We start from the raw sequence: 13,614 nt of genomic DNA on the forward strand, positions 1-13,614 counted from the left end.
GTTTGGGGTGAGAACTCTAAATCCTACCATTGCAGTCTCTAGGCACGATCATGATTCAAGCCCAATTACACTTCCTTATGTTTGATGCATCTGCAGAGCGCTAAATGGCGCGGCAGTGTAATCGAGCTTGAAATCAAGATCGCACAAGGAGTTACATTTTCATCTGTTCTCACCCAAAACCAACTTGATTGCTTCAGAAGACATTGATTAAACCACAGGAGTCTGATGGATTATGTTTATGCTGATTTTATCTCCTTTTTGGAGCTTCAAAGGCCTGATCACCATTCACTTGCATTGTTTGGATCTACAGAGCTGAGATTTATTCTAAAAATCTTTATAAAAAAAAAAAAAAAGTGTTCTGCAGAAGAAAGTAAGTCATACACAACTTAGATGTCATGAGGGTGATTAAATGATGAGATAATTTTCATTTTTGGGTGAACTATCCCTTCAAGATCAAAATCACGTGATCAAGAATGTAACTCTGCTTGTAACAAATAAACCGATTAACTATTTCGACACAAAGTAGCCAATAAATTACATTTCTACATATATTCCGTGAACAATGAAGTCATTTTCAGTTCACAATAAGGGTGTTTACATGCACAAAACGCTGCCAACTTTTAAAATCAGCTTCTATATAAAACAAATCTGGCAACGAAAGAAAACTTTTTTGACTTGAGATTTTAAATCATCTGGGTCTTCTCTGGATTTGATGTTACAACGTAAACAGACGCACAACAAATGCACACATAAGATTAGTGGCCCCGGAGTACCAAAACACCAGTAAAGGTGTTTACATGCAGAGTGAAATCGGGGTAATGGGGAAAAATGTACATGTTGTTCGTTCCCCCTGCCCCCAACAAAGGCCACATCCACACTATTCTTCTTACTGAAGTCATTGTTTTCCAAAGTAATCGAGTGTTTTTTAAATGTTCAGTTTTTGGTGGAGGATTACACCATTCTAGGTTACGTCCACACTAATACATTTTCATTGGAAAACCATTCACATTTTAATAAATAAAAAACTTGTTTTATTAAAAATGCTAAAAATATACTGTCTACACACTTGTCTGCAACAAAGAAAGCAAACAGCTTTGAAATATTCTCTCTTTGTTTTGAGCCAAGTGGTCAGTGTGAGACATTTCAACCTTCTATTGGTCACACAACTCATACGATAAAAACGAGTTCACCAAATTTTAACTCAATTTGGCACGTAAATACGAAATGTTTACATGAGCTTGCGTTTCTGGTCTCCAGTGTTCATACGTGTTTGAATGAGAGTGAATTGGAGTCCAAAAGAGACCCTACAACTAAACCTAACCCTAGTAACAGCAAATGTAACCCTTGTGACCTTTAGTGGTCCTAAAGCACATTTACATGACCTTTCAAACTGTTGGGTTATTATTAAGCATAATTAGTGTAAAATTGGGCACGTAAACACACTCATTCTGAACAATGATGAAAACGAAGACTTTTTTGTTTTTTGAAAAGTAATTCTTTTATTTATATTTTACAGTCTTTACTTTCATAGCAATGTTGTAATTAATCCAGTCCACTTTGCAAGATAAATTTCCCATGCTGTTAAAATGAAATTCGGGTGGGGGGGGATATCAACAGAAGGAGAACAAATGTTCCGTACAACACTTTTCCAGTTAGACAAAACCCCCAAAATTATATATATATATATATATATATATATATATATATATATATATATATATATAAAAAAAAAAATCACATTTCTGCTCTCTTCCATACGCTTGTCACGAAAGATACACGTTACGATTAAAAACATGGACATAGTCATTTTGTAGGTTTGGTATTTCACACTACATTCTTGATGAATTTTAAAGAAACTCAAAAATGACAACCACATCCCCCTCAACAGCATTTTTCTTATTAAATTATTTATGTGGTTGCACAAATACCCAGCACAAACAAATAGGGGGACCAAAAATGTAGAATAAAAACATCAGAAAACTGTCATTGTGAAAAGAAATTTGAAGAGTTAGTGAAGTCTACAAAGCTCTGGAAATCCTTTCAATATTGTTTCACTTTCAAAAATGTCCAAATAATTTAGCTGTAATGTACATTTACCGTATTAATGGGCAAACACATTATTTACCTGTTTGAGCCTCAATAAAAGCTCTGTATATTAAACAAACAGACCACAGTGGCAAAAAAAATTCTGTCTAGTAACTTGGTCTCTTTGTATGTTAATGCCTATAAACACCTTTAAAATAGTGTGCTTTTAATAATAGCTGGTGCTGTAGACTCACTCATTAATCTCTCTGTTATTCAGTGCCACAGTGATAGCATAGCTATAAATATCACTATTAAGAGTATGGGGGCATGTAATTGAAAGCTTATATGCTTGAATTATGAATTAAGACCTGTGCATTGATCAGAGCCTGCAAAACTGAGGTGTAACTTAGCAAGAAACCAAAAAGGTTCCTAGGTCAAAATGTTGTTATATGATTGAATATGGTTGTGCTAAAGCACTGCTGATGTTCACTATAAATCTAAAAGGTATAATTTACTGAACAAAACAACTGTTTCTCAGTTGTTTTAGTTTTACGCCATCAATATCATAGTAAAACTTCATTGAGCCATTGCTAAAAAAAAACATCCACATCTATTTTTGTTTTTGCTGTAATATTGCTGATAAGGGTGAATGCTTTGCATGACCACATTCAACATCTTCTTTGGCGCAATAATGCTCCAAAAAGTTTCATGATCTAGGATGGAAGTTTAACGCGGTTAAGCTTGATTTAATGAGAGGGGAGGGAGTGGCTTGTGGGTGGGGAAGATTGAAAAGTGTGGGAGGGGCTCCAGATGCATTGTGCACCAGCAAGACATAAAACAGCCTCGCATATACATCTGGATCTCCATCTCAGTGAATGAAAGAGAGTGTACGTGTGTGTTGATTCAGTCCGGAACATTGTCAGTAGTCCTCCATTCTTGTTGTCCATCCGTCACTGAAGGTCTCGGTCCTCAAGATACCTGTACTCAAATGTAAATCCTTCCTTTTTCCTCTGGCCCCATTTCTCATAGTCAAAGTAAATGTATGTCCCCTGTAGAAAGGCAGAAATAAATGACTCTTTCAAAAATATGCAGTAAATAAAATAGAAGCATTTTCTTGTAAATTTCATTCACATTTACCATAACATGGTTCATACTCCAGAAACCAGAATTAAGATCTGACAAAATAGTTTGAAGAGTCATTTAAAGTTGCTGGTACTTGACATCAAACTTTTTTGTATAGCAGTTTCTAAAGACTAATTTTGTTCCATCATGGTCTACTAATGTGATATCATGAATTTCAGATTTCTCCATCCCTAAATTTTATGTAAAAAACAAATTGTGATTGGTCACAGTGGACCAGAAAGACCTTATGGCAATTGTAATAGTTAGAGGTTGACTGATACAGGATTTTGCAAATACCGATAACTATGGAGGTGGAAAAGGCAGATAATCGATCATTCGGTCGATAATTTTTTAACATTCTATAAATTGATTGTAAAACTTCTTGGTCTTTCTTAATTATAAACATGTTTTCTCTATATTTAAGTATTTACCAAATGAAGCTTTTTATTGCTATAGAGATATATATATATATATATATATATCTTTTTTTTCACCAGATGAAAGATTTTGTGACAGACACACACACACCTTGTAAATGACAATAAATATAAACTCATCTGGTGAATTTTTTTTAAATATTATATATACAGTGGATATAAAGTCTACACACCCTTGTTAACATGCCAGGTTTTTGTGATGTAAAAGAATGAGACAAAGATAAATCATGTCAGAACTTTTTCCACTTTTAATGTGACCTATAATGTGAACAATTCAATTGAAAAACAAACTGAAATCTTTGTGGGGGAAAAATTAAAATCCTTGCAATAACCTGGTTGCATAAGTGTGCACACCCTCTTATAACTGGAGATGTGACTGTGTTCAGAATTAACCAATCACATTCAAACTCATGTTAAATAGAAGTAATTACACACCTGGCATCATTAAAAGTGGCTCTGATTAATCACAAATAAAGTTCAGCTGTTCAAGTAGGATTTTCCTGACATTTTCTTAGTTGCATCACAGAGCAAAAGCCATGGTCCTCAGAGAGCTTCCAAAGCATCAGAGGGATCTCATTGTTGAAAGATATCAGTCAGGAGAAGGGTACAAAATAATAACCAAAGCATTAGATATACCATGGAACACAGTGAAGACAGTCATCATCAAGTGGAGAAAATATGGCACAACAGAGACATTACCAAGAACTGGACATCCCTCCAAAATTGATGAAAAGACGAGAAGATAACTGGTCAGGGAGGCTTCCAAGAGGTCTACAGCAACATTAAAGGAACTGCAGGAATTTCTGGCAAGTACTGGCTGTGTGCTACATGTGACAACAATCTCCTGTATTCTTCATATGAATGGGCTATGGGGTAGGGTGGCAAGACGGAAGCCTTTTCTTACAAAGAAAAACATCCAAGCCCGGCTGAAGTTTGCAAACACAAACATCAAGTCTCCTAAAAGTACGTGGGAAAATGTGCTATGGCCTGATGAAACCAAGGTTGAACCTTTTGGCCATAATTCCAAAAGGTATACCCACAGTGAAGCATGGTGGTCACAGCATCATGTTTTGGGGCTGTTGTTCTTCAGATAGAACCAGGGCCTTAGTCAGGGTGGAGGGAATTATGAACAGTTCCAAATACCAGGCAGTTTTGGCACAAAACCTTCAGGCGTCTGTTAGAAAGCTGAAGAGGAAGAGAAGTTCACCTTTCTGCACGACAACGACCCAAAGCACTCATCCAAATCAACAAAAGCATGGCTTCACCAGAAGAAGATTAATGTTTTGGAATGGCTCAGCCAAAGCCCAGACCTGAATCCAATTGAACATCTGTGGGGTGATCTGAAGAGGGCTGTGCACAGGAGATGTCCTCGCAATCTGACAGATTTGAAGCGCTTTTGCAAAGAAGGGTGGGCAAATATTGCCACCTCAAGATGTGCCATGCTAATAGACTCCTACCCAAAAAGACTGAGTGCTGTAATACAATCTAAATATATGCTTCAAAAAAGTATTAATTTAAAGGTGTGCACACTTATGCAACCAGGTTATTGTGAGTTTTTTTATATTTTTCCCCCTCAAAGATTTCAGTTTGTTTTTCAATTGAATTATTCACATTAAAGGTGGAAAAGGTTCTGACATGATTTATCTTTGTCTCATTCTTTTACATCACAAGAACCTGGCATTTTAACAGGGGCGTGTAGACTTTTTATTTCCACTGTATGTAGTATGTGCTCTATGCATGTGCTGACAGGGCACGTTTCCATTTAAACAATCTTTTTGTTTTTACATGCCCTCACTTTTTAGAACACTATCCTCTATATCTATCTAATATATATATATATATATATTTTACACACAGACACAGACACACACACACACTTGAAGTCAGAAGTTTACACACACCTTATTTTACAAATACATTTAAACTCAGTTTTTCACAATTACTGACATTTAATCATATAAAACATTCCCTGTCTTGGGTCAGTTAGGATCACTATTTGAAGAATGTGAAATGTCAGAATAATAGTAGAGAAAATTCTTTATTTCAACTTTTATTTCTTTCATCAGATTCCCAGTGTGTTAGAAGTTTACATATACTTTGTTTGTATTTGCTAGCATTGCCTTTAAATTGGGTCAAACATTTTGGGTAGCCTTCCACAAGCTTTTCACAATAAGTTGCTAGAATGTTTGCCCATTCCACCGGACAGAACTGGTGTAACGGAGTCATGTTTGTAGGCCTCCTTGCTCGCACACACTTTCAGTTCTGCCCCCAAATCTTCTATCGGCTCAAAATCCCAAGAAATCAGCAGTTACAGAAATACTCATGCCAGCCCGTGTGGCACCAACAATCATTAATGCGCTTATCTAATCTGCCAATCGTGTGGCAGCAGTGCATAATATCATGCAGATACGGGTCAGGAGCTTCAGTTAATGTTCACATCAACCATCAGAAAGAGGAAAAAATGTGATTTGGAGCGTGGCATGATAGTTGGTAGCAGACAGGCTGGTTTGAGTATTTCTGTAACTGCTGATCTCTTGGGATTTTCACGCACAACAGTCTCTAGAATTTATTCAGAATGGTGCCAAAAACATCCAGTGAGAGACAGTTCTGTGGACGGAAACAGAAAATGGCCAGACTGGTTCGAACTGACAAAGTCTATGGAAACTGAGATAACCGCTCTTTACAAATGTGGTGAGAAGAATATAATCTCTGAATGCTGTTCTGAGATGCGGTTGGTGGCACGAGTTTGACCCACACAATATTAGGTAGGTGGTTTTAATGGTGTGGCAGAATGGTGTATATACACACTTCCATTCAAAAGTTTGAGGTCACTTGGCTGAAATGTTTCTCATGATATGAAGGCATATGATTAAATGTTTGAAATTAGTTTTGTAGACAAAAATATAATTGTGCCAACATATTAATTTAATTACAAAACTAAACTTTTATTTAAAAAAAAATAAAATGGATTACTTTGATCGAATAATTAAGAAAAGCAGCCAATAAGTGGCCAGCATATAGATAGAACTCCTTCAATACTGTTTAAAATGCATCCCAGGGTGATACCTCAAGAAGTTGGTTGAGAAAATCTCAAGTGTACATGTCTGGAAATTCTAGGAAAAGGGTGACTACTTTAAAGATGCTAAAATATAACGTAGTTTTGTTATTTTATAAAACATTTATTTTGTATTTTTTTTAGTCACAACATAGTTCCCATTTCTATTATTCCATAGTTTTGATGACTTTACTATTATTCGAAAATGTGAAATAAATAAGTAAAGAATGAGTATGTGACCCTAAAATTTTTAAGGGTACTGTATCTATCCATCCATAATGTATATATGCAGTGAAGTGAAGAAAATTGTCAATGATCAAAGACTTAAACACAGCAAATCCCAATGAGACATTAGTGAGGCGACTGTTATACAGTAGAATCAAGCCGTTCTAACTGTAGAGGAACAAAAAAAAAAAAAACACAATCGGCCACTGTTGGCATAGATTTTCGCAGATAACCAATAGTTTAAAAAAAAGCAACTATCGGCACAAATTAATCAGTAAAAATGATATATCGGTTTACCTCTAGTCATAAAGCCTGGCTTTTTTAGTTTAACTAACAACAAAAATGTATATTCAATAAAGAAATTTCCATGACTTTTAAATATTTATAAATTCCATGTGATTTCCGGGCATGGAAAATGTAAAATTTCTTGATATTTCCAAGTTTTCCGAGACAATAGGAATGTTTGTTTTTAAGGATGGTGAGTCTCAAATTAGTCTAAAAACTGACTGGTGATTGTTCATATGACATGATGTAAAAGATATGCAAATTAAAGTGTGACTCACTTGCTCAAACTCATCAGTGATGGTCTTGGGCTCCTCATGCCTCTGGAACCACATCATGTATTTTGTGTGGAATCTCCACGACTGCTTTTTCAAGGCCTTGGCTGCTAGATACTGCGCTTTTGTACCCTAGGGAGAGAATAATTAGTCATTCACCAGTAATACGTCAATAAAAGGGACTATAATCTCACTGTAATCCTGAAAACCCTCAATAAACCATAACAATAAACTACCTCGATATATCCATCAAATGAAAATAATTGTGCTTACTGAAGGACAAAAAAAAATTGTTTCCAAATAATGTGGCTTCAGGAGGATGTTAACTGTACAAGCAACTTTAAATGTTCTTAAAACTCAGAAACACGCACCTCTAAGTAGTAAAAAATGAAGAAGAGGGTCTCTGTGGACAGTCTCTGGTAGAACTCCACAGTGTCAGAGTGCGGAGGTGGCACCTGGTGGTGAAAAGGCAGTGTTGGGCATGGGTTCCTCATCAGGTACTGCCTGTGTGTGGAATAAAAATAATTAAACTTTTATTTCAGAACAGTCGAAGGGTAACAATAAAACAGAAATTTGCAAGAAAAATGTATATTTATTATTTACAGTAAGTACTTTAAAAAATACTTCAATCAATAATAATTAAATAAAATGTGCCTATTACTTTAAATAAATGAAACTAACATTTAATTTACCTATTTAATTGTAACATTCCATGAAAACAAATATAGTTTTAAACATTTAATGATATCCAGTTACACAAAACTAGCACTGGATTTGTTTTTCATCCACTAGTCTAAGCACACTTTTGTTTATAAATTTGTGAAAAATCATTCATTATTATGGAAATGGTCTTTCCTTTGGTGAAATCAGGGTTCGAAAAATTATTTTATTCAATAGATGTCATTTGGAAATAAAACGTATTGTTATTAAAATAAACTTTTGAAAGCAAAAACGTTTAGCATGAAAAAAAAAAGCAGTGCTAGTTTGTTTTAAAAAATAAACTCACTGAGCACTTTATTAGGAACACCTGTACTCCCATTTATTCCTGCCTTTATCAGTTCAGCCAATCATGCGAAAACAAAACAAAAAACATCCAGTGAACGGCAGTTCTGCGGACGGAAAAACTTTGTTGAGGAGAAAGGTCAACAGAGAATGGCCACTCTGGTTCGAACTGGTTTGTGCTGCCAGAAACGCTACGGTAACTCAAATAACCACACTGTAAAATTGTAGAGAGCAGAATAGCATCGCATAATGCATAACAAGTTGAACCTCGAGGCGGATGGGACCCAAGGATTCCCAGCAGAACATTGCCCAGAGCATCACACTGCCTCCGCAGGCCTGGCTTCTTCCCATAGTGCACCTTGCTGCCATCCCTTCCCAAAGTAAACCACGCACATGCACCCGGCCGCCCCCATGATCTAGAAGAAAATGTGATTGATCAGACCAGGCCACCTTCTTCCATTGCTCCATTCGGACACTAATGTGCCCATTGTAGGCACTTTCGGTGGTGGACGGGTCAGCATGGGCACTCTGACCAGTCTGCGGCTATGCAGCCCCATATGCAGCAAGCTGCGATGCACTGTGTGTTCTGAAACCTTTCTATCATGGCCAGCATTACGTTTTTTCAGCAATTTGTGCTACAGTAGCTCTTCAGATGGGCTAACCTTCACTCCCCACACACATCAATGAGCCTTGGGCGCCCATAACCCTGTCGCCGGTTCACTGGTTGTCCTTCCTTGGACACTTTTGGTAAGTACTAACCACAGCAAACAGAGAATACCACACAAGCACTGCCATTTTGGAGATGCACTGACCCAGTCGACTAGCCATCACAATTTGGCCCTTGTCAAAGTCACTCAGATCCTTAAGCTTGCCCATTTTTCATGCTTCCAACAGAGGACGCTCAAGAACTGACGGTTCAATTGCTTCCTCACCTGTCAGTGGTTTTAATGTTGTGGCTGATCAGTGTATACTAAAATATATATATATATATATACCCCCACAGTTTACCATATAATTTGATACATTGAATAATTGATTTATTTAATTTTGAATACTTTGGTCCTACACACACACATCTCTCTCTCTCTCTCACACACACACACACACACACACACACACACACACACACACACACACACACACACACACACAATCATAAAGCTGCATTAGATGTTGTGTGTAGAAAGGAAAGAAAAAAAATCCAACAGATGACAAACGTGGGCATATCTGACAAGGTTTCAGGAAATCCTAAGAGTTGAAGGCATGTGTGTACTCACCTGTCAAAATCATTAAGATCTAAGGAATTGTATACTGTACGTGTTTGTGTGTACCTGATTCTCTCAGAGTCGGATGGGTGAGGCATGTGTGTCCAGGCGGACTCCTGCATGGCTTGCTGGTAGAGCTGCTCTTTAGAGAGAGGGGCGGGCCCCAGCGGACACACACCTAATGATGGGGGGATGTTCACCTCTGACTGTGCTGGCTGAGGAGCTGCTGGAGTGCCCGAAGGAGCCGTGGAGTTGGGGAATATATCTGTGGGAAAGAGGATATAAGAAACAAATGTATGATATAATGAGGTAGATTACAACATATGTATGTTAAATGGAAAAGTTCTCACCTACTTTAAATGTTGTACATATCAAAAGGACATATCATAGCACAAAGTGGGGTGGATATTCAAATAATTTAATCACCAACCCCTAGTCTCTGATATAAGGTAAAAAAGTCTGTTGAATGTTACCAGTAGTGATATGTAGTGCAGACAGCTCTCCTTCTAAACCTGACCCCTGGGCAACCCGCTCTGCCATCGATTTGAGAGAACTCAGAGGCTCCTGAGGCTGGAGAGAGCAAGAACATCCAACAGAAATACACTTTAGCAATGTATGCCTTTTTAAGAAATTATACAATTAAATGTGTACCTCTAGAGTTCTAGCCTGGTATAATTAGGGGGGTCTATACTACTGCAAACCAAAGAATGCAGCATAAGGGGTCATTCACAAATGAGGCAGATACAGCAGTTACAGGCAGCGGAACGGAACAGAACAAAATGCAAGAGTCTCAAGGCATGTTTTTAACAGGTTAAATGGACATTTCACCCCAAAATGAAAATTCTGTTATATAGGTTTTGAATAACATGAGTGAAAGTAATTTTCATTTTTGGGTGAACTGTCCCTTGAACTTGACACTGCCTTTAGCATTCTTGTCGGGAGATGTTAAAAAAAAAACTACCAAGAAGCATCTACACCAGGAGTGGGCAACTATTTTGGTAAAAGGCCACATCGGGCTTTAAGTAGTGCATGGGGGGCAACATTGTATTCCTTTTGAGATACAATGTTCTGCATTGATTTGGTTTTTATATTTTTTAAGCCCAGAAATAGTTGTCTCTGTGACTAATGGGACTATTCTGCAATTGCCTAAAGTATTGTATTGCTCTACAAAAGGTAGATACTTTTCTATCAGGCATTAAAAAACTGAATAAAGGCTGAGCATATAATTTTATTTTACCATCCCTACTTCCCTGATAATTTATTATTCAATTTAACAATCTCTACATCAGGGGTCTATTTTAATATATATATATTTTTTACATTTATAGAACTTTTAATATTTGGGAAAAGCATGCGAGTTTACTTGTTTTTTTTTTTTAAAACATTACCCGTTTACATGCTAAAATGGTCATGATGCATTATGCATCGACTTTCAGCACACAACTGAATAACACCGGCTGCTTGACTATGATAAATGATTGCTGCAAGAGTTACACTAGCATACAGGTGTGAAGGGACTTCAACATTTCTAAATTGCACAAATAAAAAATACATATACATATTCATCTCTGGCTTGCTTTTGCTTGCATGTCAATGATGCCGAGATCAACTTTTATATTTAATTTAATCACTGACAAGGTTTACCTGCAAAGTAGCAGCAAACATCACAAACAACCTCAATAATGAACACAGAGTGGTCGTATAACACTTTTCCTTGAGCAGAATATTGCACTACAGATCGCTAAATTTGTTTAAAGGGGAAAGAAACAGACAGAAAATTGCACTCGCGTGCATGATTGCCAGATTGCACAAAATAAGTATTACATTAGGCAGTATATAAGTATAAATCTCAAACTGGGGGTGTTTTGTCTCTTATCTGGCAACCCTGAGCATGTTAAACGCTTGTGGAGACGCGTTAGGTCCCAATGCAAGTTAACTGAAATATCCAATGAAAAAAAAAAAAACTTTATGATAAATGAGACACGGGCCACATTAAACCATGTGGAGGACCTGATCTGGCCCGTGGGCCGTATATTGCCCATGTCTGATCTAAAAAAAACAAAGATCTCCATTTAGCGAAACACACACACGTGCACACACACACACAAGATAGGTGTTGTGCTGTGATGTAATAAAGAATAATGTGCTGAGTGTTTATGTGAAGGTGTGACTGACCTTGATGTTGTCAGCAGCATGTGTGTAGGAGTGAGGACCATTCAGCAGGCTGCCAGTACCCGGTTTACTATCACTGTATGACGGCGAGGGCAAGCTGGGCGGCAGTGTCATTGACCCCAGAAGGCTGGAACCACTTTCCTTACTGTTTTGTCAAGAGGAAGAATATTTACAATTAGGCATTAAACACATTTGCTGTTTAGCTGTTTTTAAGGGAAAGCCGCGATTTCTAGCTTTTTTTTAATGTAGTCTTTACCACTTTATACTCAACTAGATTTTTACATCTTCTGAAGAAAATGTGAGTGTTGTCTGCATGTAAAAAAAACTTGCCGTCAGAATAATAAAAGTATTTGGGTGGTTGCTAGGATGTTGCTATGCGTTTGAAAGGATGATCTGGGTACTTGCTAGGGTGTTGCAGGTAGTTGTTTAAATTCTAATCCCTAAATATACAGTACACCGATTAGCCACAACATTAAAACCACCTGCTTAATATTGTGTAGGTCCCCATCATGCAGCCAAAACATTGTACAGACCGGTTAATGGAGTTCGGTAGTTACAGAAATATTCAAACAAGCCAGTCTGGCAACAACAATCAGAGCAGTGCATAAAATCATGCAGATATGGGTCAGGAGCTTTAGTTAATGTTCACTTCAACCATCAGAATGGGGGAAAAAACATTTGATCTCAATGATTTGGACCATGGTATGATAGTTAGGGCCAGATGGGCTGGTTTGAGTATTTCTGTAACTGCTGATCTCTTGGGATTTTCACGCACAACAGTCTCTAGAATTTAATCTCAATGGTGCCAAAAAATTAAAAAAGTCCTGTGAGAGACAGTTCTGTGGATGGGTGTGCCTTGTTTATGAGAGGTCTACAAAGAATGGCCAGACTGGTTCAAACTTACAAAGTCTACGGTAACTCACATAACCCCTCTGTGCAATTGTGGTGAGAAGAATATCATCACAGAATGCTATTCAGAGATGCTGGTTGGCGCTGCTTTGGCGGCACGAGGGGGACCTACACAATATTAGGCAGGTGGTTTTAATGTTGTGGCTGATCTGTGTAGCTTTGTTTCTCTTCAAGTCATAGTGATGTTTCCTTAGCAAGAACCACTAATAAATAAACCCTTCTATGTTACTAGTTTAAAACAAATTGATGAAATCAGATTTTGGCATAGCATGGTCAATATAACCCCATGATTGTTCTGTATTTGTGCTGTACCCATTGTACTCAATAGTGTTTGTGTACAATGAAGTTAACTAATACTCACAGCTGATTTGTTATGGAATTTAAGGATGAGGATTGGCTGTTCTGTGATTGACTGGCACTGTTGAGGGCGGAGTCTGACGTGCTGTCTGCTACCACAGCACTATAACCTGGAAGGAGTGAGGGTGGTGTAAACAAATGTAAAAAAACCAAATATTAATATAAAAATTTCACACCAACTTTGCCATTGTAAAATGACACAAATGCACATCTGTGACCGCACATTCTATATAAATGCATGAAGTTGTTACGTTGCAAACCATTTTTACAACATAAAACCAGATTAAAAAAAAAATAAGCCATTACGTTTATATACACATAAAAAAATTTATTTCAGTCAGACAAAAACAATTGAAAAACAATTAACAACGCTTTAGTCCGACTGAAATCGTCCAACAGTTCAATTTGTTGCGAATTTGATAGTCCCTGTGTCCGAATATGCATACTTCCCCACTATATAGTATGCCAAAAACAGTATGCCAATGGAG

General features: G+C 37.2%; 1 protein-coding gene across 1 annotated transcript in view; it reads right to left on the bottom strand.

The window, feature by feature from the left end:
• Positions 1–1,688: 1,688 nt before the first annotated feature.
• LOC127620374 (CCR4-NOT transcription complex subunit 3-like) overlaps positions 1,689–13,614 on the bottom strand; it is a 32,808-nt gene continuing 20,882 nt past the window's right edge. Inside the window, exons 12-18 of the mRNA XM_052093592.1 lie at positions 13,131–13,236; positions 11,864–12,005; positions 10,162–10,258; positions 9,755–9,953; positions 7,793–7,925; positions 7,428–7,553; positions 1,689–3,074 (exon numbers count right to left, since the gene is read on the bottom strand). Coding sequence (XP_051949552.1) covers positions 2,976–3,074; positions 7,428–7,553; positions 7,793–7,925; positions 9,755–9,953; positions 10,162–10,258; positions 11,864–12,005; positions 13,131–13,236 — 902 coding nt within the window. The 3' untranslated portion in view covers positions 1,689–2,975. The remainder of the gene's footprint in view (positions 3,075–7,427; positions 7,554–7,792; positions 7,926–9,754; positions 9,954–10,161; positions 10,259–11,863; positions 12,006–13,130; positions 13,237–13,614) is intronic.

The sequence above is a fragment of the Xyrauchen texanus genome, chromosome 26, assembly GCF_025860055.1.
Source record: "Xyrauchen texanus isolate HMW12.3.18 chromosome 26, RBS_HiC_50CHRs, whole genome shotgun sequence".
Classification (NCBI taxonomy): Eukaryota; Metazoa; Chordata; class Actinopteri; order Cypriniformes; family Catostomidae; genus Xyrauchen; species Xyrauchen texanus.